The following is a 27,625-nucleotide window of genomic DNA, read 5'->3' on the forward strand; positions in this document are numbered from 1 at the left end:
TTTTTTGATGAATATATTTGAAAAGTGCTGTAAGATTGGAACGACGTAAGTTGAGTCTGACATAACCCGGGCACAGTAATGCATTCACTGTACAGTACAAACTTTTGCATTTCTACAAACTGAAAGTGCTTTGTAATGTAAACCCTAGATATTATCACATTCACTGAAGCATTATGTGATACTGGAGTCATGTGCTGCCTTATTTTTTCTACCTGTGATTGGTGTTCATATGTGTAATGTACATACTGTACAGTACTGAGAGATCTTAGATTTGCAGTTTTATTGGTCTAAAGGAAAAGTGCATATTAATGCCTTATTAAATTTTTGAAACTTTTTCATCTTCCAGTTAAAAGAAAGTACAGACAGTAGTGTTCAGTAATCAGTAACAAACATTTAACACAATGGTCAGCAACCATTGTGCCTAACTTTCTTGAAGGTTTTTTTTGTTGTTGTAGAAGAGTATTTGTACTTAATTCCTTTATTTTATTTTGCTACTTCTTTTGCAGAATTTTTAATTAGATGTCTTTGTTAAGACTGCAGGGAAGGTGAGCTAGAATCTGAAAGAAAGGGCCAGAGACCAAGTCAACATGAAAAAATTTGGTGAATGAAAATATGGTGAGTGAAAAGACCATGCACAGGTCTGCTGATTTTATCCTTTTATGTCAAGTTCTAATGATGATGCAATTTCCTGTGATTATTTCTATTTTGTGATTTAACTTCTTTGGTGCAGTAATTTTATATTTGCTTTTGATCTGGACACAATGAAAGTTGAAAGTCCAGTTCAAGTATCGTTGGTTGTCTATTGTGAATGGTATTGGGATAATAGTGCTCCTTGCACAGGGTACTGCAGGTAGTGCCAAATGTTCTTAATAAATTTCTTTTTCCAGTCCTCCAGATCAAATACTGTACTGTTCCATAAACTTCTTTATGCCACTAAATGTTTAACAGTGTTAGACGTTGGTACTTAAGGCAATGGTGATGTGGGTAAGGTAGTCAAGTGTGTACCTGTAATAACTACATCAGAGGGTAAATGATTATGCAACATTGTGGAAGTCCATTACACTGAACAATGACAGAATTTGTGAAATGATATAACAGATTAAAGAAGATTAAATCCACAGATGGTTATAGTAATTTAAAACTTTGTCCAGACGATAGGTAAATAAGCCTGGAGGGGTATTATCCTGTTTGACAATTAGTCATACCCATTAAAACATCCATAATGACCAATTCAAGTTAGTAGAGAATGCAGTACATCTTTAAGAATAACATTTTATGTTAATGCCCAAATTTCAGTCAACTCACAAAAATATTATTGGATGCAAATTCCTTGAATATTTTTAATACTTGTGTTAATCTTCTAAATTTCAATTGTGTTTAATTATTTTTTTTTACAAAACTGATGCAGTTGACAAGATATAATTAATATTGATATATTTTAAGAACACATCCAGCTCCCTGAGAGTCAAACATTTGAACTCTGCTTGTCTGGCTGAATAGTCTTTTATACCCAGGTGTAGAGTTCTTTTCATTAGGTCAAACACAATACCACTGAGACATGCCTTACCTTATGATGGACAAAGAGATCATGATCCTTGCATGTCATCAAACAAGCTTGGAAAACATCCAGAGTGAACAAAATTCAGTGAACTTAAAGACAAAACAAAGGCTGAGATTATTAATTTAGAAGTAGCAAAAGATTTTATTAATTTGAAGGGTTTACCAGCTCAAACTCAAGGTAAAATCAAATTGATTAAACATCTAGCCCCATAACCAGAAGTTATTTACTGCAATTCTACGACCAATTTTGGATCAAGAAGATGTTTTCAGACCAGGCAAAGATCTTAGGAATCCATCAGACTAGACTAGACTGACATCTTTAGCAAGCCACCTGAATAATGATAGAAAAACTGTAAACTCAGTGTCAATGTGGTACCTATACTGTACTGGACTGAATGGAACCAAGCAGTTGGTGCAGCATTTTTTAACTTCAAAAGGGCATTGAATGGTACCTGAAGAAGATACACTGTGGTGAAAACACTACAGGTATAAAAATTATGTCATATTCCACCTATCATTATTCATTAGAAAATTCATAACAGGCTACACTGTTCAGGTGGAAATTGAATTGATATCATGTATTCAAACATACATATACTGGAAAGCAGTATCCCACAGGCTATGTTTTGAGTGACAATGTTCCTCAAATGGAATTGAAAATACACCCCAGGTTGTATTTTGGAGACAGTTGTCTGGTTTATCCTTTGCCATTACAGGACTATGTTTTGCAGAAAAAAAAAGTGACAGTAACAACCAGTCTCATACCTTTCAGCCAAACTGTAAAATTCATCTCTTGAAGGTTTGGTACACACTGGAACTGGAAAGCACATATCACATACATAAAAGCCAAAAGGGAAAATGCATTAAACATGATAATAACTATTAAATACAACCAGGGAAGATGGCAAATCAAACCTGATGTAACTACACAGCAAATGTTTTGTCTAATTTAGACTATGGTTGCCAAGTACATTGCCCAGCATTAAAAGGCTTAGATTGAATTCACAATGAAGGACTAAGCATCTGTATTGTTCTGGGTATTCAGGCCTCCCAAAATAAACCTACAAATTGAAAGTGGTGAACCTCCTCCCTCTCTTCATTGAGACTCATTAATCTTACAATAAAGATTCAGGCTGGTGATTTACCAACTAAAAAGCTAAAATATACATTTTTATAAACACTCATTCACCACCATTCCCATTAGACCTAAGAGAATTTTTGAGTCAATAAATTAAAACATAACACTTCCTCAAGCACTAAAATATCCCCTCCTTTGATTATGCATGAAATATGTGTCTGTACACACTTAAATACTAAATACTATCTATCCAAAAAACATCCAAATACAATGCTCCTGAATATCACAAGAAACATACAGCATTCTAGAAATGTCTTAGATGCCCTTAAAGAGTAATATCCTGAAAATTCTTTTGTTCAGTAAATTGAGTTATCATTCCACCAATTATATGAAGTTGGTATACTGTTCTTCATTATAAAAAGAATATTAGATTAAAGTAATATTATTCCATCTTCGAATTGGTCGCATTTGTCTATCCATGGTTGTTTCATGAATAACTCTCATGACCGAATCCCTGACTGCAGATAAAATACGATGACACCTACAATCATACATATCTTTTGTGATTGTCCAACTTTTAACCAACAATAAATATCAAGTTTCAGATATAAACTCTTGAAAGAAGTTGTCAGAACCTTCAACATTTTCATTTTATCCAATGATTGGATTTTTTCAGAAATTTTAACCCAGTATTTTGGTTACTGTATACTATTTATGGCACAGTACTGTATTAATGATGGTCCCAGGTTGCAATCTGTTTTACTTTGAATATATTCCCTTACTTCCCTTTGGATTCTCCCATGCAGTTGTGCAACTTTTGTAACTTTGTTGTGTACAGTATTAATGTTCTCTCCTCTCTTTAGTAGCAACTCCTTCAGACCACCTAGAATTAAAAAAAATAGTATATTTGGGTCTGGTTAAATTGCTGTATAATGCCTTTAAATGTAAAATATTTTTGTATGTTATCTCAATTATAAGCTTCAGTTAAGAGAAAAAAATATTTGTTAAAGACTGAACTTTAAGAAATTTTCCAAAAGAGTGTTTGAAATAAGTCACGTATTATGCTACACATTCTTTTATTAGTCAAACATATAATGTATCTCTACATTCCATAATGTTAAATTACTGTTGGAAGTGAAAAGGTATAAAAATAGACAATGTATATGAAATGGAAGATTCAATTGCACATGACATCATGCTTGGAAAATATAACATAGATAACAGAAAGAGATACAGTACCTTAAATTGCTATCTCACTTAGCAAATCTCTTGTAGAAATATGAATATCCCCCACAATTCCTTTAATTTAACAAGTCAACTTGAAACAAATGAAAAAAGTTCAATAACGAACCACATTATTTTCGTTTCCTAATCAAGAAGTTTTGAAACTGCCAAAGTAATTAGGCTCTTAAATTGATACACCTTAGGAAGAGTTACACAAATATGATTATTATTATAATTTTATGAAAATTTTATAAACTGCACAATATTTCTAGAACTGAAACATTTAAAGGTTATAGAGTGAGACAAATAGATAGAAAAATACAGAGAGAGAGAGAGAGAGAGAGAGAGAGAGAGAGAGAGAGAGAGAGAGAGAGAGAGAGAGAGAGAGAGAGAGAGACACTAAGGCGTTGTCATTACTGAGAATGAAATTGATATGAATACTAAGGCATTGTCATTGTAGATCAAAGTTTGAATAAAAATATAACACAGTATGATATGGACAAGCTTATCCTAAGAGGTTTATGTCATGGCACAGCCATTACATGCTGGGTACAAATAAGAAGCAGTGATTATCTCTGCTTCATCCCACTGAACAGAAAGCATATTCAAGATTACGAGTACAGTAGACATCTAACACGACACTTACATTGTTACAGTTTTCATGACAATGTTATGTATTATACCATGATGCAGCAGAATACGGATCTTAACATAATTCTGAAGTGTAATTAATGTTACAGGTGTTTTTCAGGAGTGTGGAGAATGTTTTCATCTGCTGATAATGAAAAGCCAAACTGCACAATACAAAGTAAAGTACATTTGTGTCGCAACACGAACATGCTACAAATCCAGACCATTCGAGTACCAAGCACACATCATTCGCATTTATCTAGAGGTTAATGTACGTAAGATCAACAAAAATATCTTCCTTTGACTAATATTACTACAGACACAGCTTTACACAGATGTATCTAATTTTCAGCCTGGTATTGAGAATGATTCATATGGCATGTTTAGACATCGAGTTTACAAAGAAAGGGGCAATACTGTATTCACATACGTACAGTACTTACATACATGCATACATATTTTATTTATATAGTCTATGGAATACAGAAATCTATATGTAGTATGCATTTGCAAGTGTGCTTTATACACCTCATTCACTCAAGCATGTGCTGTAAATGCTTCTTATGTGTCTATGTAAACAATACAATATTTCATATTTTCTGCCAGACTTTATTCCTGTTAATTAAACTCTTTGGAATGTCTAGCTGGTCTAAGATTTGTTTCAGCCTCACACCACAAATAATCAAAGACAATGTCAAACATTCAGAGAACAATGATTTGCGCTATAGGTGAAAAGAAACTTAGTAGATATGCAAGGCCTTTTTGTTGTTTTATCAAGTGTACAAACTTTATACAGTATTCCTGATTTCCTTTATTTAAAACTAAATGCTAGATTATTTGTTTCGTAATAAAATACTTTAAACCCCTGTTAGCTTAATTTATGCCAAAACAGATATTGCAATATTTCATTCAGTTCATAACATCTGAATATGAGAATTTTTTATGGAAAAAATGGGTAGCCAATTTCTTGTTTTTTTTTTGAAGGCCTTAGTGTTTTTGCAAATGCAAAATATCAGAAAAATTGAAATGATGGAAACCACTGCTATGTTACAGCAATTAGAATCTAGCTGGCAAGAGTCACTTGAATTGAAGCTGACTACACTGTGCGCCAGCTATTTATTAATAATGGACTTTTAAAAAATAATATACATTTCAAATATCAAAATCCTCTCATGCAGCTACCTGCAAAATTTTGAATGCCATCTTGGAAATTCGTTGACAACTTTCATGCCATGTTCTTTATATCAATAAAAAAATAGGAGTTACGGACCTAGTAACATCAAAAATATATCTCTAACCAAACATTCTCCCTGATTTTCTCTGTTTGTATACTGTTTCTATATTATCTATCTGAAATGTGACAAACAACCAAGTTTTCTGGCATATTTCAGCATTTTGCCACCAAACTTTGTGCCAAGGAGCCAATGTCGATTGAAAAACTGCAGTCATCCATGTTCATGCTTGTGTACAATGCCTTGAAGAAATATGAATGACTTGAATTTTAAGTTAACATAGAAGAAAATATTGGTAGCTCCATGCAAAGTTCAGTGGCAAGATTCCAGAAAACATGTTTGTTGGCCACCAGGTTAAGGTAACAATCTTTCTCAGTTAAAAAAAACTTTTGTACAGGATAGGATATATTCAGGTTTCATTCTAATCTTCCTAACTTTACATCAAGACAATCTATGTCAGATTACACTAGTATCTACTAGACTGACTACATCCTATTAAACACCTCTGGAAGATGACTAAAGATGACAGTCACGTAAGCACATTCTCTGGCATGTTTAGTGTCATACCAGACTTAGCATTAAGTGAACAATGTTTTCTCTATATTGCTGTTGTGCATAATCAAACCTTTGTGACTTTGTCACAAATGTGCATTCAATTTTGCATGAATATAGAAAAAGGCATTGATTACTTGGCGCAAGGTTTGCTTGCAAGATGCCATAGAACTTGCTCAACTGTCACCATCCCAAAGCATTTCTAGAAGGGCAGCGCTTGCTAATGAAGAGATTGTCAGTACAGTACAAGTAATAATGGTAACCATAAATGCAGTTGCTATGGAGACTTCACTACCATAAAGCTTTATTTATTGTTTACTGTCTATTCTGCCTTATCTAAAGCAAGGGAGATGGCACCAGCACCAGCCTCTTAACTGAACGACAAATGCTCAATTCATCAAAGTGTACCTCTTCCGAGACATCCTTGGATTCACCTCCAAACGATGACAAAACTTCCAGTTTGTTTCAATGATTCCTAAAGGTGTCATTAATCATATGCTTTTGAGCTTCACCTGCAAGAAAAAAAAATGTTTTTATTAATCAATTTCATGTTTGCACAAGCAAGTCACTTGATATCTTTAGCATCTTGCCACTAAATTTTATGTGAAGTTGCCAATATTTTCTTCACAGCATTTTTAGCCAAAATCAAGTTATGAATGTTATTTTTTATAAGACAATAGCTCACTGGTCATGGGCATATTGCATAGAATCTGTTGCCAAGATGTTAAACCATGCCAGGAAACATGTTTGTGTTTCACAGTCTTAGTTGTTTAGATGTGTTAAAAATTTAAATGACTTAAGGCTACTAATTACTTAATATGACAGTTTTCTTGCCTAATGTAAAGGAAGAAAATATATTCCTAGTAACACTTCCACTAAACAGACTTCTGTACTATTCATTTACATTGTTATAATTATTTTTCACTATGCTGCCATTTCAGATGTGATACATTTTTTAATGTCTCTTAAATCAAATGTTAGTTTAGGTTAGGAACCATGTGTAATTGCCTCAAGTTGTAAGATATCTAGAACATATGCAAATTTAGCATATGTGAAGTTGGGCACTAAACCCCAGGAGTTGGGGGGGCCTCAAACATTCATCTTCATATAAATTTTATTATAATTTATTCTAAAGCATTACTAAGACTATTCCCATAGTCTTATTGTAAGAAGGATACATTTTTTGCATTTCCAACAAACATCGTTGTGTTTCATCACAAACCCATTAATTGTAACACCCTCTTTCATGTGGCTACATAAATCCCAGAAACCAAATTCTAAAGAAGTAGATAGGAAGGTCAGCTGTTGCAGCACATGTATGGTACATATGGCTCCTCCTGGTTCTGGTGGTTAGCTGTCTCACTTTTTGTGTCAGTCAATTTGTTTGCAGTTCACAAAGCTTCCTACATTTTTGAAGATATTCAAGATTGCTTTGTTTTTCATATTTTCAATGTTAATTAACTTTATTATCTTTCAGTAATCTTTGCCTTTTTCTTTTGCTTGATTTTGTTTGTAAATTTTGTAGTGGAAACCTAATTTACTTTATATCACTAGGTTGAGTTGTTTTCAGCAGCTGCCTGTAAGCTTTTCTTATGCTTTCAATTTGACTATGCTATTTTTCCAGTTAATCAAGTATTTATGGTGCACTGTAGGCATTAGTTAAGGTTCTTTGCAGTGTCCCTTCGGCCCCTAGCTGCAACCCATTTCATTCCTCCTACTGTACCTCCATTCATATTCTCTTTTTTCTGTCTTACTTCCCCCCCCCTCTTCTAACAATTGTTTTCACAGTGAAACTGCAAGGTTTTCCTCCTTTTGGAAATTTAAAACCATTTTACTCTCAATTTCCTTTTCCATGTTGAAATACCTCATAGGTCCTGTCATTAAACCTGTGCAGAGTGGTGTAATTTTCCACAAGGCACAGATAAACAACATATCGGAAAACATGTTACAGATAGATAATGTCTCCTATGTGATCTTTCGTCTTATAGTAACCATGCTTAGGGTCCAGTATCTAAACTTGCACAGACTTTCTTGTGTCCAGTGTATCCCCCTTCCATCCTTGAAGCTCTCATAAACCAAGTTTATATTGGTTTCACTCAATTCTTATCCTGTCTCAAGATTACCAGAGTTGAAACTGTCAATATAATGGCAAACTCTGCACCTCATCTATATTTCCATATTTCCTCGCATTTTAATAATTTTTAATTCAAGTCGTCTCATGCATTTTACACACAGAACAGAACACTTTTCAAACAGTTTAGGTAATATATTTTCTTTCATCACTATAATCCAAGATGCAACTTCACTTTTTATTGTTCTTGTCATGTTAAGGTACCATTTATTGATATTTTCTTGATTATTCTTCATGAATATCTAAGGTTTTACTCAACTGATTTTCGATAGCAGCCCCATCAAAATCTGTTATTACAGAGGCAAAATAGTCTCGATCAGCTGACTAGTAGTCCTGACGTATCTGATTGGAAGCATCTGATGCCTCGGATGGTCCAGCCTTATCTTTTGTCAATTTTCTGTCATTTATTCTTATGGCAATTTTTTGTTGTCATATCTTTGAACACTCGTCTTTTGTTATCCATGGACAACATTATCAAAATACCAAGTAAAAACTATGGAACGAGAGAAAAATGAAAGCAACCAAGCTTCTCCACCAGTTGTAAGTTTACCATGTTGTAAAACTAAAGAAAATTAGAATTTTCAAATTAAGAAAACCTGATTTTTAAAAGGAAAAACTAAAAAAGTTCTGCATCCGTCATTAGAATTTTATCACGTTGCTTGGTGATTTATCTGTCCCCAGTGACGTGGTGAGGCATTCCCTTCGAAAAAGGATATTTTAACCATTAAAAATGTTTCTCTGTTAAAAGTATTACAGATTAAAACAGGTGCTTTGAATTTTCGAAAAGCTGCCCCTCTCCGAAACATAAATAGTAATAGAACTCAACCAATGATTCGATCGCTGTTCCCTTATACAACAAATATAAGTTAGGTAACTATTGTACATTATAAAGACAAATATGGAATATCCAGATTAGTGAAATGGATTACTTGATCAGTGAAATGGATTAATTGTCAACAAGTTATATGAAGCACTTACGTGGAGTTAAGGCAAGAAAGTGGTGGTGGGAGAGTGCGAGAGGGTGACACCACTAGATTTACTGGCACACTTTCCATCAGTGGGTACCATTGAGTCACTGGCCTCCTCGGGCACTCCAACATCTCCAGCCAGTGGTCTCTTCCTGGTCCAATGACCTGTGTTCCAAGGACAGTGACCCCCAGAAGTTCATTTGCTCCGACCCTGCCAAGAAACTGCAGCATAATGTGTGTCTCCTCAGAGGTACGGAATTGAAGGTTTACGTAGAACAAATTATGTATAGTTTTGTGGTTGCCGAAGGTTTACGTAGAACAAATTATGTATAGTTTTGTGGCAACCACAAATCGTATTTTGTTGTAATGCCTATGCTAGGTAGGTTTTTCATCTCTATTGTTCAAAAACCAAATATTTACTATTAACCTAGCATTCTTTATAAGTTATTAACTTAATACTGTACAATGGTACTTGTCAATAAATACAAATTGTCAAGGGTTATCAAAAGTCATACCAGTTTTATTATTATTGTTTTTACATGAATTAACAGAATGACGTGATTTCTTTAAACAGATGCGTTCTTTGGCTAGACCTAGGATTATCATTCGTGTGTTCTATAATCAACGAAGGTGGTATGACCACAAAATATGGGGAAAAAGAAATTAAAAAGTCTTCTTATGAGACTTTTAATTTGTGTTTTTAAAATTGCTTTTACAGATTTCCAGTTGACTTTGCTGTTCTTATTTCACACATTTTTGTTATCATGCTGAAAGGTTGAATAGGTCTTAAAACTTGTATGGCAATTTTCCACAGAATAAAGTGGCTCAATGTGACGAAAAGACATGAAGACTAAAAGTATAATAAAATACAGATGAAAAGGAAAATAAACATAAATAAACAAATAAATCTAGGCATAATTAAACAGTAGGCTAGATGATGACTGCTGGAAACGTTAAAGCCATGGAGCACAGCACATAAAAGAAACATTACAACTTCTCTTAAATTTTATGGCTACAGTACCAAGATCATTACCACTGTTATGGGTCAGGTGAGGCTCACCTGTCGTAATCCATGACCTTGACCAGCAGGGTTACGTCCTCGATGTTATCGTTAGGAATATCAAAGACCAAAGCCTCATTGTAGATGGGATTGAGTGTTGATTTCTTAACGCTTGTCTTCTTCTTCTTTATTCGTCTACCCCGGCACAGGAGACAAACTTTGACGTACGGGTCTGGAAGAAAGTGAAATGTTTAGAGATCTGGGCCTAGTGAATTTCTAAATGTAAGGCCGATGGAATAGCACAGACCTGATAGCACCCTGAGGGAACATGAAAGCCAAAGAGTGGGGCTAAACTCTGCAGGAAATATCACCATACTATTATATTGTTACCCCAGTGGAATTTAATGCATCGACTTTCTAACATTTCAAACATGCGAAAGTCTGCACTTAGAGCAATCCAGCTCTAATTTTTTCACTACGTGTTTTGTCTAAAACCCGAAACGGCCTACACGCACACACACACACACACGCACACATGCTGTCATACACGTACATACTTACACGCTCTCTTACGCGCTTCACTTTGACAAACTTAGACATACCTACTCATGCAGGCTCTCAGGTACACCTCAAATGCTCATATATCCATAAACATAAAGCAACGTCTCACCAGATGATCCAGTAATATCCATGGCACGCAGATTGCGCATCTTGATCACCGTCACCGTAAGACGTCCAGCCGTGGGCAAATAGCAAAGACTTAGCATGAGTTCGCCAAGTTCACGAGATTCCTGAAAAAATATAAGAATAATAATAATTCTGCTTAATATCATAGGTGCTCAGATAAGCTGTAAGATTCCTAGACAGTCACAACTCCTTATGGAAAACGGGGCAGTTTTAGCTACTCATTGGAAAAACCGTATTTCAGATGTTTGTCTGTACATAACTGTTTAGAGGGGATTTAAATTTAAATGTTGCTAATCAACGTAAAATCGACAGCTCTTCTTATTACCTTATCGAAATTGCCTATAGAAGGAAATTTAACGGATATTGCTGAAGTAATATTAGCAGGTCACTACCTCTTGTACCGTGAATGTCCAGGAAAAAATGTAAATGGAGTTGATGCAATATCAATAGGTCTGTTGATCATCTTAATTAAAAAGTGAATATGAATATTTTTTCATCTGCAATGCAGGAAATGATCATTATTTTAATTATTATTGTTGTTATCAACTCATTTTTGTTACCATCGTCGTTTTAATTTCATCACCATTTTCATCGCCATTGCCCTCAGGAGCATTATTCATTATAAAAATTTTTGTATCCTTAGTATTGTCCCCCTCATAGTCTTTATGGACATCATAGTTTTTCATCATTATCATCACTATCATCGTTATCATTGTCACCATTAGTATCACTGCCATCATCAACGGCACCAGTTTAGTTACATTATTATCATCCTCATTGTCAACATTATGAAAGGACTAACCAAAATGGCAGCGAGAGCTCGGATTATAGTGATGTAACCATGCCCACGCATTGAATGATGAGAATCCGGTCTTTAGTGAGTGGCAGAATCCAGAGGTCCACGTTAGGCTTCTTATCCCCCTTCAACACCTTGCCACACTTACTGGCTGCTTTAGGGCAATGATGGAAATGAGCTAGCATAACGCCAGCTTAATTCTAAACCAACCAACCACAGAGGAGAATCCTTTCATCTTCTGTTCTAAATGTGCTCGTGAGATGGCTCAGTGTATATAATCGGGCAATAACCACTAAAGACGAATCGTTTTCTCATTGGTTGAAATCAATGGTTTGAAACATTATTTAACAGAACTCTCATTTTCAGTCTCTGGTCAGCAAAAGCGTCTTAGAAACATCACAATCGTACTTTTATTTCTCTGGATGTTTTAGACACCCCCTGGTCCGCCAGCCTCCGGTAATATCTATGTTATCTTCGTGCAATAAGGTGTTTCCTTAGCAAATTTTATCTTTTTAAATCGCGAAAGCTACAATTACGAATCCAGGTGCGATAAAATAATATCCTGAATAGGTGTAAAAATGGTGAAGCAGTGTAATATTCGAAGAAGCCGTCCATCAATTTAATTTGAAACTTCAAAAGTAAAACGCCACCCAAGAACCTTCGAGCTGCAGAGAGGAAAACATTCATAATTTTCTTTAATGATAAGAGTAATGAACAAGAAGCTCGATTGTGTCAGTATGATGATGATGAAAGTGTCATAATTCAATTAATTGGAAAAAATGTTGAAAGTGGTGATAACGGCGATTTCGATGATGATTAGGAGATTCCAACACTTGGTATATACCTAGGTCTAAGAAAAGTTTGGTTGATGATTTTTGGCGCGCTTCGATCATTAGCCTCAATTACTGTGCATATGTTGTTTCCCAACTCAACTTTTTATTTTTTCACAAGTGGTTATTTCGGAACATGCGATAAAATACACTAATAAACAGTTTCGCTTCAAACTTCATTAATAGATAGTTTCCTGGTGTATGAAAACAGCTCGAAAAAGTTTAACGGAAAATTCGGAAATTGACACCAGAAGAAGACACAAGTTAGTCAGTGCAGTGGAAGTTTATGATATGATTAACAGGTGCTGGCACTTTTATTCAACATTCTAAGAAAGAAGTTTTCTTTGAATGACTTCAAAGTCAGTGTAAGAAAGTTTTCTTTGAAAGACTTCAAAGTCAGTGTCTGTCAGATATAGCTTTAGGCTAACTTCATGGACCAGGCTCATAAACTACAGTTGTTTTCAAATGGGCAGAAAAGTGTGCTGTCGCCGTAAGCGTCCCCCTCCCCCATTTTTTTATCCTTTCTTCAGGGTTACCACTGTATGAATTTACATAAGAGGAACCCTCAATAGTATACGTTTCGTACCAATTTAAGCCCTTCCTCGCAAAGGAAGCAAACTGCTAGTTTCCTTATTTTGACTCTAATACCGTAACCTACATAGTATTGGCCTAGCCTTAGCCAGATTCTTGGACCATAATTTTTGGGCATCTCTGCATTTCATTCCGCGCGAGGAAAAATAATTTTGTTACCAGGTGGCCATTTTGGGTAAACACTGACATCTTGAAAACCTTTTGGGATGAGTGAAGGAAGAGTGGAACATATTTCACAAAGTGGAAGTGAAATCGATTGTTAGGTGTGTCTACGACTCGTGCAGCATATTGTCTGATTGTGAATTATGACGGAATACATTTGATGGAATTCAAAGGAATTATTCAACCCGTCATTGAAGACCAGCTTTGTAATGTTTATACGCTGCCACAAAGATATTAAAGTAAGTGCTTTACAGTGAATGTTTCCATTTCAGCTTTTTATTCTATGTGCTTCCGGAAGTGGGGAGTAACAATAGGATATTTTTAGATGTTGCATACACAGTAGGACAAACATAATCACGCTTTTATATAGTTGGAATTTTCATAGTGCATACGATTAGGCTAGAATTATTTAGTTAGCAACAACTGAATAAGTATATAAGAGCAGTTTGAGACCTTTTAGTCGTATTTTCATTACCTTTGCATACAGCATTATTACTTACTACCTTAGGTTAGGTCGCGTTGCGGGTCCAGGGTATATAGGGTTGCCAGATTTCAAGATTAGCAATCCGGGACATTTTTAAAATCTCTCTAATACATAGACATCCCCAGATAAACATATTATAAATAGATACAGACGCAGTGAAAAACATCAAGCAAGTATTTTAATAGGATATAAAGAAAAAAAAATTGTTAAACTAATATTTAATGCAAATTACAATAAAGAAACTGAAGAAACGGAAAATAATCCAGAAAATTTGTAATCATTACAAATAATTAAGATACTAAAGTATCTTTTTCATATGAAAACTGAAGATAAATGAAAATAAGAAAATTGTATGCACAGAAATAATGAAAATTGAACTTTTTATCTTAGTTGTATTTCTCAGATGATTTTGCTTTCTTTAGACGTTCCATATTTCCTAATACCTGCCAGTAAAATTCTTTGCAATGACAATTTATGTTCCACTTACACTGTAAAATAGCCTCTATAGTTGTCACATCCAAGTTATTCCTCTCGTCAGTCCACTGAGCACTCATCATAGAAAAGACACGCTCAACATTTGCATTATGCGCAGGTATACTAAACAAATATTGACACAAAATTAATATCTCAGAATACCGTTCTTTGAAGTCGAACTGCTGTAGGATAGAAAGCCATTTTTCATGACACATCTTGGTCATCCATTCTTCAGGTTTACTCTGCATTTGTTTATCAAGGAGTATTTTAAATGTTGACCACTGACAGAAAAGGATGTTGTCGTCAATGTTTACACCTTTGTTTTTTAACACTAGACAAGACGATTGTATTTGTTCCCATGCTGGAAGTGTATCTAATAACATCCATGAAAAGATATCAAAACTTTCTAACGATGAAGCCCATTTCTTAAGATAGTCATGGCAAGTGACGTAGTAGTTATCCACCTCAAGTAGGAATTTTTTCATCTCTTGAGATGTGATATCATCATCTTTAAGGCACCGTTTAACACTAAGAGGAATAAACTTTTCATCCATTCTTGCCTTTATTAAAGCAACTATTTCTTTTAAACAGCCAAGCACTTCAATAATGCTGTTATCTCTCTTTTCAATCTTCATAATCCTGCTGCTAAATACATACTCAAGACTGTGAACAAAATATAGGTAGGCTTCGCTCAGTGGATTGTTAAAAAAATCTAAAAGAATTTGAGGAGCTTTTTCTTCAGAAGCAAAGAAAGATTTCAGTGCTTCAAATAATTTTAGGATTCTCTCAACTGCCCTCATCAAAGAAAGCCAACGAGTTTTAGAATGAGAGAGAACTGATGCATATTGAACACCAACAAAGTCGCAGAATTCTTTCAGTTTCTCAGTTCGAACAGTGTAAATACTAAAGTATGAAAACACTTTAACAACGATTACTTCAACATCAATAGACAAGACATTGGCAGCGGTATGTGCAGCATTGTGGAGAATATGGGCTGGGCATCCTACACCTTCCATCGAGTCATTCATGCTTTCCTTGACTTTCGAAAAGACATTATTTGTGCCTTTACGTAAACGTCCACCAGAATTAGTATTAGTGTTATCGCCACCAAAAGCTACACATTTTTTAACATCCAGTCCTAATTCGATGAGGCTCTCTCTGCAGAAGTTTGAAATTGTTTCCGAGGTCTCATTTGGAAGGGATTTTACTCGCAATAATTTTATCTGCAAGCCATTCTTCCGTGAAAAATATTGTACAATCAACGGAAATATTTTCTCAGCATTATGGTTACTTGCATCTGTAGATATGCTATAAAAAGAAGATTTATATCTTAAACGACTTCGGCAATGCTATGTGGAGCCAGAACGTTTTTAATTATTGCAGAACATTTTGTCCTTGCACTAGAAAATTTGCTTGCAATTTTGGAATCAGGAAATACTGTTGGCAGTAGTACATTCGTGCAATCATTTGAACTGAATGACTGATGATGGCAAACAGTATGAAAGGCCATGGCAACTTCTGCTGCTATTATCTTAGTTTCTTCATCTGTGTTTTTCTTGATCAAGAAATTTGTTATTTTATCATCTTTTGAAGTGGAGGAAACGTTTTGTTTGTGCTTTGTGGTTTCTATGTGCCTCTTGATATCATTCTTCCCACCATGTTCAATAGTGAAACTGCAATGGCATAATCGACAGTTTGCTTCATAGCAATTCCTGCCTTGTTTGATAAATGTCCATTCGCTGGAATATTCATCTCGAAACTTACATTTACGTTTTGACATCTTGTTTTAAAGATGAAAAAGGTAGGCCGTAGCAAACAGTAACGAGACACACACTTGAATGAGAGGCTAATACAGCACTGATGCAGGAGTGCAACTCGCCACTCACCGGACCGCAGCCAAGCAACCGAACAAGTTGCAAACGCGATTGACTGCGTCAGTCGTCACGTAACTTTTAGCAGCATCGTTGATTCGTTGGGTTATTCAAATTATATTTTCATCAATATAATTTCATGTGAAAACCATTACTTAATTTATTTTATAATGTAATGATCTTTATTTGATTTATTCATTTATTATTAGTCTATTTCATTATTTACTTTTTTTTTGTGATGAACGAAATCCGGGACAAAAGGCCGTCCCGGGAGGGTCTATCCGGGACTCAGGACAAAATTATCAAATTCGGGACATGTCCCGCGAAATCGGGACGTCTGGCAACCCTAATATATGATGACCCCCAGATAGGTTAGGCCTGTTAAGGGTGAATCCTGGTTGAAATACGGTTATCTATTTTTTTTTCATGTATTTGAATAATTTTTACACCGATTCTTGCTGGAATTCTTTATGCTGCATCTTGAATAGCGAAACACGATCAAAGTGGTTTGATAAGGAATAAAGGCCAGAATAATTTGAAATACCAAAGAAGCTACCGGGAAAAAGTATGTTTATGGCAAGAAAGACTGGTGTGTGTGTATATATATATATATATATATATATATATATATATATATATATATATATATATATATATATATAGTATGTGTGTGTGTCAGTGTGTGTTTCAGTGTCATATTCCTTCACGTCACCTTTCTTGAGGTGGTCTCATAAGGCAGATGGACAAAATCTGTTCTAAGTGATGTTGATAGCTTCCTGGATTGAGTAATTCATCCGTTTCATATGTCTCAAATTTCGTCCTAAATGTCTCAATATGTTTTCACATTTTTATAGCCTTGAGGCAGCTTATTGAATTCTGGGAGCCTTCCGTTTGAAGGTGGTTCTAACAATTTCTTAGTTGAAATTTTTTTTATATATATACAGCACTGTACCTGCATCTGCTCTAATTTGTATTTATGTTTTCGACTCAGGTTTCTGTGAGATAACTTTTACATATTTTTTTTATTCCTTATCGCAATATATAGTTTAACACAATTTTTGTTTTAGCAAATTCTTGCTACAGTAGGTAACCAATTAAGCTCAATAAGAGTAGTGGAAATAATGTAGCTCATACTAAAAGTCACGGATGGATTCAGCAAAGCATTTCATCATAAGATATAAAAAAATAAAGATTTAAATTTAATACGTCATTTGGTTGTATGATTTTTGGTTGTGTATGTTTAGTGTTGAAAATTTTGTCTAAATATGTACGTTATATTTACGTTTAGTAAATATAACGAAAAATATGAGACTTGTAAGTAAATAAACTCGTAGGATCCAACAGTAACTACTTAGTATTTTATTCCTGATAAATATTCGTCCTTTCGGCCCCTGCCCTACACACACACACACACACACACACACACACACACACACACACACACACACATATATATATATATATATATATATATATATATATATATATATATATATATATATATATATATATGCATGTAGTATATATAAATTAGAATCGTTTTATGACCACGAGAAGAATCAGCACAAATGTACATTGTTTAAAAAAAAAAAAAAAAGAAACAGAAACATGAGTTTCGAAAGAAAACCGAAACTGAAAAACGCCACTCACGTGTTTCGTGTTGAGGATGTCCATCACGTACTCCATCTCATTGTCCGGGTCGCAGTGCTCAGCCACTCCTTGGAGGACCACCTGGCCGATGAGGTCGTTGCGACTGAACCTGTCGAAGTCGTACACGCTGAACTGGAGGGTTCTGTCTCGGAGTTCAGGCCAGCCCACGCTGACGGAGGGAAAAAATTGATTGAGTGATGTTGCAGTTTAAAGTCTTCTCAGTTCGAATGGGTGCGTTTGATTTGTTCTTTTTAATCACGTTCATTCAGATGTATGCGCTCAAAGATAGAGGGTTGACAGAGCTGTCAGGAATAAAGTGAGAGAGGAAAAGAAGGCAAATGGTTAAAGATAGAGGGGAGAGATGAACAATAAACTTTAAGAATAAAAAGTTTCTCGAAGTGAAAATGCAAAGGTGAATGGGCATACGGATCTGAGGATAAAAGATGAAAGCGGAGGTTATTGTTTGAGGTGGATGCTGCCTTGGGTTGATAGTGTGAATATGTTGAAGGTTTATTGAAAATGGAAAGAAGAGAGGCAAAGCTGAATGATGCAAGAGCTGAAGGAAAAGGTTAGTGCGATGTTAGATTGCTTTTGGAAAAAAGTTTAAGTATATCTTAGTTTAACCAGACCACAGAGCTGATTAACAGCTCTCCTAGGTCTGGCCCGAAGGATTAGATTTATTTTACATTGCTAAGAACCAACTGGTTACCTAGCAACGGGACCTACAGCTTATTGTGGAATCCGAACCACATTATGACGAGAAATGAATTTCTATCACCAGAAATAAACTAATTCTTCATTGGCTGGTCGGAGAGTCGAACGCTGGGCCATCAGCGTGCTAGCCGAGAGCTCTACCTTCCCCCAATGAAGAGCTAATTAAGTGAATGTTGAGAAAGTTAGAAGGTTAGTCAAGAGGTTGAAGAATGGAAAGACACCAAAGAAGTTGAGGGATTACTTCTGGTGACAGTGTGATGGAGTGGTTACCCAGGGTTTGTAAGGTATGTCTAGAAGAGAGAACGGTTCTGAGGGAATGGATGTGAGGAACAATGGCTCGATTGTATAAAGGTAAATGTGACAGAGGAGACTTTAAGAAATGTAGGAGCAGAACATTACTTAGGATACCAGGAAAGTAAAGCAGATGACAGATGGACTGATAAGGGAAGAACAGTGGGGGTTCAGACGAGAAAAAAGGCAGGTGGATTAAGTTTTTTCTTGCTATGAAACAGTTATGTGAGAAGTTTGAAGCAAAGGCATAAGGTGTATGTGGCATACAGGGACCTAGATAAAGCTTAAGAGACAATGGGGTGGGTGTTGATAAAGTGTTGTAAAGGAAATTATTTATTTAGAGCACTTAAAATATGCCTGTAATGGAAGGAAAGCCTGTGTTACAACAATATATAGGCAGGAGAATGACTTGTTTGGTGTAAAATAGTTCTAAGAAAAAGAATGTGTTATGTACTGTTGACTGTCCAATAATTATATAAATGGAATGATGCAAGAAGTCAGAGATTTACAATAGATGTGGGTGCAAAGTTGTGGACTAAGAAAATAAAGTTTTGAATCGAATATGGACTGGTTGTTTGCAGATAATATATTGCTGATTGAGGACAGAGACGAGAAATAGCGGAAACTAGTTAAGAAAAGTTTGAAAGTGTTTGCAATAGGAGAGAACATGTGACGCAAGAAAGGATCGGGAAGAGACTTAGGGTGTCTGTTGAAGCCAAGATGGGAATATACTACAAATGAATTATTAAGCCAACTAGTATGGAAGTAAAGTATGGTATGGTGGATATAAATAAAAAAAGAAAGGCTTTAAACTGTTGAGATTAGTGGTTTGCAGAGTATATGTGTAAGAAGAACTGAAATGGAAAGAAATGTGGAGATACATAGATAAAGCAGAAAGGTTAGAGTAGTTGGAAGGATGGATAAGTGTTTCTGGACGGTTTGGTTATGTAGGGAGAATGGAGTGCTCTAGGTCGATGAAGTTTATAATTTAGCAGTGTTGAGAGGAAACAGGAGAGGAAGATCTAGATAGTGCTGGATTGATGGTACGGAAGGAAGGACCTTGAAAATTTGGAAGTACAAGTGTATGTGCAAGATGAGTGTGAATGACAGTGTGTGTGTGTGTGTTTGGGATTTTAAAGCGCTGCTGACGAAACTTCTGTGTAGGTGTATAGAGAGGCTGCTGTTATGTAAATTTTCCTTAGTGGGGGTTCATCCACGATTCATTAGTAAAAGTAGGAATTTAGTAGTGATTACTGTCTAGTTTTTCTGTGAAGCCATCCTTTTTTCTAGGGAAAAGTCCTACTGTAGAGTTTGTGTGTGTGTGTGTGTAAGTCATGACTTTGGGTAAGCCCCATCCATTGCTCCTCTGTTAATCTAAGCAATGAATTATGTACCTAATTGCTCTAGGCTATGTGCTCTTAGGTACACCTGCTTACAGTGAACCAGCAGAAATACGCACTGACAAACATATCTTTCAGCTTACCTAAACACGAAAGACTCGTTGAATTCCGGGTTGAGGTTTTTGCGATGCACCTTTGTGCAGAATTTTTTCTTGCGATCAGGCAGCAGATAAACCTTGATGTAAGGATCTGAAGAGCCAGTCACGTCCTTCACAGGCAGGTCGAGAGCTTGCACAACCTTTGGAAGATGCATAAGGGGTTTTTACGAAATTCCATGGAAATGAGGACAAGTGTACATGTTGCAATCCACAGCAGAAGGTAGCTTAAGGATTTTACAACCCACTGAAGAAGTAGAATAAGGTTTTTGAGCCTCGCAGGGGATAAAGTGTAAGAAAACTTTTTAATATTACAGGAGAAGCAGGCAAATATCGTTTCACAGCCTTGAGGGTACACAGTTCAAGCTAGTATTTTGCAATCTTCGTAGAAGATTAATAAAGCAGTTTACAGCTTACTGGAGAAGAAGCAATTTATACCCTACAGTAGTAGAATGAAACCATATTTACAATTTGCAAGAAGGGTAAAGTAAGAAAGAATTTTGACGACTGCAAACACTCGTATAAGTATTTGTAGTCTATAGGAAGATCAGAGGTAATCAGAGAATACATTCTATTGCCTTATAGGAGGATCAGAGGCAGTCAGACAATATATTCTATTGCCTTCAGTAGAGGCTGATTAAGAGAGCATTTTATAACTTAAAGTAGAGGCGTAATAAGATGGTGCTTCAGAGCTAACAGGAAAAACTTAACTAGACCATGTTTGTCTGCATGTGAAAATAACAACAAGGTTGCTTTACAATTTACAATAGATACAATATGAGCTGAGTAACAGCTGAAGAGTCCAGTTCATAATGGCATTATCTCACTGATGATTGATGGATGGCCACTTTACAAGCAGACAGATAGTCTAATCGATATACACATTATATATATATATATATATATATATATATATATATATATATATATATATATATATATATATATATATATATATAGCGTCACACCCAAATTCGTCTCACCTTTACGACCAGGCCCTCAATGGCGTGGTCGTATTTTAAAGTGAAGCGCAAACGGCCAACAGCCTCGGTATCAGACCCGGCTCCGCTGCTCTCAATGGACGCCTGACGGATGAGCTCATTTCGGTACAATTCCGGCTGGGGAGGAAAGTAAATTTTTGTGTGCAAGTCGCTGGAGTAAAGCGTATTGTGGACAGTTTAGTTAAAAAAAGTAATCATTATGATGCTATACAAGTTTTTTATTTGGTAATTTTACTATATACACACGCACACATACATATAGTGTATAAAGGTATATATATATATATATATATATATATATATATATATATATATATATATATATATATATATATATATATATAAACAACCAACTTGGTCATTTAAATGCGTTTCCATTGTCTAGGTTCAAAGCATAGATTGTTAAGGGATAAAATATAAAGGTAGGGACCTGTATACTTTCGTGTTATTCTGATTTAGGCCTATAGGTATTGCAATGCTAGTTTTGAAAGTCTTTCCGGTAAATATAAAATGGTTTGAAAACATATTTATAATCTCTTTCAAAAATCAACTCCTTTTCTGTCCGCTTTTCCTTTCTATATTCCTTCGGTCTGGGCTACATAAGGGCATTAGGTTGGCCGTATTTAGTCATCATTAACCCCACGTTTCAGTCCGATTTTATTCGGATTTGAAACCGGAATGAGGATTCACTGCTACTTTTGTGCTACTTTTCGGACACCCCTCAACTGCTTTTCAGTCTTCGGTCATATTCCAGGTAGGCCTAGTTGGTTGATCTGATTGTGATCTCAGAGGATTATACATCTGTATATTGATTATTGCTTTTACTGTAGTCTTTTTGCACATATGGGCATTCAGTTCTGGGAAAGCTTGTTATACAATAAGTTTATTTAGGTTGGTGTGCACATTTTAGTAGTAATAATAAATAATAAGTGGATAGGTAGGGCTTGTGTGGTGAGAAAAATGCAATCATAGACACTGCATGGTTGAGAAACATGACTGGAATCAATGTTGTGCATCAAAGTACATGAGAAACATAACAAACCATCAGTTGTACTGCACATTAAATGAGGAGCATAACAACACTTAATCTTGTGCTGCACTCCACAATCAATAATAATAATAATAATAATAATAATAATAATAATAATAATAATAATAATAATAATAATACGTACCCTCAATAGTCCAAGATCGTCTTTCTTCTCAAGGTTGCAGACAGAAAACTCGATACTGTCTAGGTGCAGTCGCTGAGAGAGCTGTCGCTGAAAGGTGGCATGCCGCTGTGGGACGGTTGGGAGCGTTGTTTGTCGCGCAACCTGAGAAGAATACAAGAATACGAGCATTATATCACTAGTATTTGCCTTTTTCATGTCTGGGCCTAAATTCTTATGTTTTTCTTTAGATAAAAACTTTTGGTTAAAACGTTTGAGAAGCGAAAGTTACGTATTCCTCTGGAAAAAAGGAAGGTGGGACTGTTGACTTTGCTAAGCACCAAATTTCAAAGCTAAACGGACCCGCAGTGGTGCTCGCTAGAACACTGGGCTGCATATATATAAGAAATACGGTGACAGGATATATTTTAAACATGCATTTCACTGTGAGGAATAAAATTTTGAACCATATATATACATATACTTACTATATATAAACGTGTTGTGTGTATGTGTGAGTGTGTAATAACAGTATATGTACGTATGTGAATCAACAGTGATTGAAGGTTCCACAATATCAGCCTCTTCGTATAGCAATACATGAGCATTGTGTGTCATCCCCCTTAAAACACTGTGCCATTCAACTCTCTGTCACGTAGGCTACTCTTGTGTTCCCTGGAGATTTTTTTTATAAACACACACACACAAATATATTTATATGTATCGCTTACAAAACACCTGTTAGTTGCAAATACTTGGTTTCTAACTGTCTGTATGTTCGTTGTAATGTTTTGCTGTAATGTTTTATATATATATATATATATATATATATATATATATATATATATATATATATATATATATTATATATATTATATTATATATATATATATATATATATATATTAGATATATGTATATATTTTGTCTATATACACTACCACTTTGTATCAGTCCTCTGAAGATGGCTCAGCAGTAAAGCTGACACCAGTCAGTATTTTCCACCGTTTTTCATTTCTTCCGAGTGGTTTTTTTATATATGAAAATCACGTGTCAAGTGATATATATATATATATATATATATATATATATATATATATATATATATATATATATATATATATATATATATATATATATATATATATAAATATATATATATATATATATATAAATGAATAAACTTTACACAGTTGTTCTGTGAATTAATACAATTAATGAGAGGACTTCATTTAAACTGGATGGTATCTAGTAGAGAGATATTTATTCAGGGAAAGTTACAAGCTTTCCAGGACTGACTGTCCTCATCGTCCACGGCTACCTGACGATGAGGACAGTTAATCCTGGAGAGTTTGTAATTTATCCTGGATAAATATCTCCACTAGATATCATCCAGTTACATGAGGCCCTGTTATTGATATGTGTGTGTTTGTATTATATCTGTATATATATTTGTATATATATATATGTATATTTATATATATATATATATATATATATATATATATATATATATATATATATATATATATATATATATACATATATATATATATATATATATATATATATATATATATATATATATATATATATATATATATATATATATATATATATATATATATAATAAAAAAATAAAAAAACAGGACCTCATTTAACTGGATGGTATCTATTGCAAATATTTATCCATAAAACTTACAAGCTTTCAGGACTAACTGTCCTCATCGTCTGGTAGCCGTAGACGATGAGGACAGTCAATCCTGGAAAGCTTGTAACTTTTCCTGAATAAATATATGTATAGCCTATATATATATATATATATATATATATATATATATATATATATATATATATATATATATATATATATATATATATATATATATATATATATATATATATATATATATATAGTATATAGTGTGTGTATTGAACTACCCCGAAGTCTTACCTTCTTGTTATCCTGGATCAAGAGCTGTTCTTGCGAGACCGACCTTGAGAGATCGGGGAGAGAGTGAGAGATCATAACAGCAGCCTGTCCTTCCAAGCCTTTTCCCCGACCCCAGGAGACCAACCCGGACTCCACATCTCGCTGGAAAAATAAGGGAAAGAAAAAAGACGGAAATTGGTCACTTCCTGTTCGAAATCTACTGAACGGAAAGCCAGCGTCGCTCTTCCCCATAGATGATGTCTGGGTATATAAGGGCCTTTAGCGTGGTTAATAATTGGCTTATTTTGATTTCTCTCTTTTGAGGTCAAGAGCAAATGAAGGTGGAATTATTAGGTTTAATTTTCTTTTAATTGCAGTGTTTTCCCCTGATTTTCTGTTTCATGTCTTCTTGTCTTGTGAGCAAGAATTGTACGTTTTTTTAAATTGCAGTTTCCCCCCATATATTTCACGTTTCATATTTTTTTTTCTTTTTGAGCAATGGCAGAGGCTTTCACTTCTCATAGCTTTGATTGTTATCGACATTTATACTCTTGTTGGCCTAACGACAGCAGGAAATCACAATATTAATTTTTTCAAAGTTACCCTTTGACAGTTCCGTCATTTATTTGCTTCATCTGTCAAGGAAGTATGTAGAAATGGCAAATTTATTTTCATGACTGACTCTACCCTAAATGTAAAATTTCTTATACTTTCTTTTTATTGGAGATATTACCTTTAATTTAAAACTTCACCTTGACATTATCACAATGAAAAAGTCTCTCTCACCTTGTAGAACACAGCGCGAGTGACCGACTTTGCAAACACCAGCAATCCCAGAATCAGAACGGCAGCTGCCACCAAACTCAACACCACGTAGCCAAACACCATACTCGGGGAACCTGAAAATAAAAGAAATTTAGATGATTTATCGTAACAGTCCAGCCTTCTCTCATCAGGTACAGTGTACTATGTTCCTGCGGCTGCATAGAGCATGACTGCGCAGAAGTCATGCTGTCTAACAGACCGCTCCTCTACGCGTCTTTATTTCTCAGACACTTCTTCAGGTACTTCAGTTGTGGGTTATCTGCTTACCTGGTACTAGATATTGAATGGTTGTAAATGAAGGCTAGTTCGGTTTAAAACGGCACCTTAGTGGATATACAAAAAAAGAAAAGAAAAAGAAACTGGAAATCCAAGGGGAAAATTTGCAATAAAAAACCGCATAATTTTTGCTCAAGAGAAAAGAAGACATGAAACAGAAAATCCAGTTAATAAGAATGCTCTCTCTCTCTCTCTCTCTCTCTCTCTCTCTCTCTCTCTCTCTCTCTCTCTCTCTCTCTCTCTCTGTTGAGTGTAATATATTTTTCCGTTTGCTGTCAACTAATCCTTTATAAATTCTCTTGCTAACCGGTGAGGGAATCATGAACCCTCAAGATTGAGAATGGTAATTTGTTATCAGGATTTCTAAGGTAATCCATTGTCCCTATTTATCAAGCCCCGTAGCTGGGTAGTGCCATCATTGCACCTCACTCGGTGCACTGTAGGCATTCCTTAAGGTTCTTTGCAGCGTCCCTTCGGGCTCCCTTTCATTCTTTTTACTCTATCTCCTTTCATATTCACTTTCTTCCATCTTACTTTCCATCCTCTCCTAACAATTGTTTCATACTGCAACTGCGAGGTTTTCCTCCTGTTACACCTTTCAGACCTCCTTTACTCTCAATTTTCTTTTCAGGGCCGAATGACCTTAAATCTTGTATTCCAATTCCTTATTTATCAAGCTTCTTTATATCCTCCCTCTAATGCCTTTTTCACGTTTCTGTGGAATATTTGAGAATGGCGACATGTGTCGCTAACATTTCTCATACTCGGTAAAATATGAACATGATTGGAAAGCAATTAGTCTCCCGGGGTTTTCTTAATAGTACTATCAATTCGATCAACCCTGTTCATCGCTCGTTCCTAGAATTTCACCTTTTAAGGACTCGGGTAATCCAAATAGGCTTATGCTTTCCTTTGCAGCTTCGGATCACGTCAATCAAAACTATGAGACAACATTGGTTATATGATGCTGTCTCGTATACATATCTTAAATTATGTAATATCGTTATGTGTACATTTTTATTGGATAAGCTTCTATCTTTTATATGCATATATGCATCTTTGTACATAGTCAAGAAGCAATATCTTTTACATTTCTGTATTGTATTTCATTGTTGAATAATTCAGTGAACTAGCCAAATCGATTTTCACGGAACTGCTGTTCGGTGCACGTCCACAGTTTAATGAAAAGTAAACTGTTCTGAAATTATAAAATAATATCTTTTCCATTTGATTTTTTAAATCCGCTTTTCCGCTAAATCTCTAGCTTTTTCCACCCCCCCCCCCCTCCCCCACCTCTCTCTCTCTCTCTGAAGCGGGTGAATAACCCCCGAACAGCTTTTCCCCTTTACTGTATTCTCAGAATACTTCATTCGTATGATGCAAGTAGATTAATTTTGAAAAATTCAGCAGCTTTCGTTTCTGAAATCAGTAATGTACCTTGCGTCAAATTTACGATGGATGCTTTTAATTTTGCCCATGAATTTTATTATCATCTGAGTCCTTTCAGTTTTAATTGCATTCAAATTTGAATATATATATATATATATATATATATATATATATATATATATATATATATATATATATATATATTATATATATGTATATATATATATATATATATATATATATATATATATATATATATATATATATATATATATATATATATATATATATATATATATATATATATATATATATATATATATTTTTTTTTTTTTTTTTTTTTTTTTTTTTTTTTAAGTGGGAGGCCAGTGGGACAGGCACCTTAATGCTGTTTTCTAGCCCAGGCCCAGCTAGATAAATTTTCGCTTTAAAAGAAGAAAAATTACAAGAGCTAGGTAAAAGCGGAAGCAATAACAGAATTCCAAAGCCTAGCGGTGCAGTCCGCGAATGAAAGATTTCCACAGAATAAAAGTAGGAAGAGGTGACCTGGCAGGTATTCCAAGGCTCAGTTAAGAGGGTGAGGAAATCCCTTGAGCTTAACGAAGCGGATACTGTAACAGTACCTAGAGAT

The 27,625-nt window shown here is 34.9% G+C and overlaps 2 protein-coding genes across 4 annotated transcripts in view; one reads left to right on the plus strand and one right to left on the minus strand.

Annotated features, from left to right (window-relative positions):
* Positions 1 to 3,697: 3,697 nt before the first annotated feature.
* Positions 3,698 to 27,625, minus strand: part of LOC136828333 (synaptotagmin-10-like) — a 107,473-nt gene continuing 83,545 nt past the window's right edge. For 2 of the 3 annotated variants that reach the window (XM_067086230.1, XM_067086228.1), the window contains 10 exons: positions 25,291 to 25,403; positions 24,526 to 24,666; positions 22,597 to 22,737; positions 21,404 to 21,538; positions 20,409 to 20,563; positions 17,921 to 18,089; positions 11,046 to 11,166; positions 10,436 to 10,607; positions 9,386 to 9,586; positions 3,698 to 6,788 (listed from right to left, as the gene is read on the minus strand). In XM_067086230.1, the coding sequence (XP_066942331.1) occupies positions 6,785 to 6,788; positions 9,386 to 9,586; positions 10,436 to 10,607; positions 11,046 to 11,166; positions 17,921 to 18,089; positions 20,409 to 20,563; positions 21,404 to 21,538; positions 22,597 to 22,737; positions 24,526 to 24,666; positions 25,291 to 25,403 (1,352 nt within the window). In that variant the 3' untranslated portion in view covers positions 3,698 to 6,784. Of the gene's footprint in view, positions 6,789 to 9,381; positions 9,587 to 10,435; positions 10,608 to 11,045; positions 11,167 to 17,920; positions 18,090 to 20,408; positions 20,564 to 21,403; positions 21,539 to 22,596; positions 22,738 to 24,525; positions 24,667 to 25,290; positions 25,404 to 27,625 lie in introns of those variants that run through there. The other variant, XM_067086229.1, reaches the window with a different exon arrangement.
* Positions 12,079 to 27,625, plus strand: part of LysRS (Lysyl-tRNA synthetase) — a 202,666-nt gene continuing 187,119 nt past the window's right edge. The window contains exon 1 of the mRNA XM_067086226.1: positions 12,079 to 13,680. The gene's annotated coding sequence lies outside the window, so the exon portion shown is untranslated. The remainder of the gene's footprint in view (positions 13,681 to 27,625) is intronic.

Source organism: Macrobrachium rosenbergii, chromosome 42, assembly GCF_040412425.1.
Source record: "Macrobrachium rosenbergii isolate ZJJX-2024 chromosome 42, ASM4041242v1, whole genome shotgun sequence".
NCBI lineage: Eukaryota > Metazoa > Arthropoda > Malacostraca > Decapoda > Palaemonidae > Macrobrachium > Macrobrachium rosenbergii.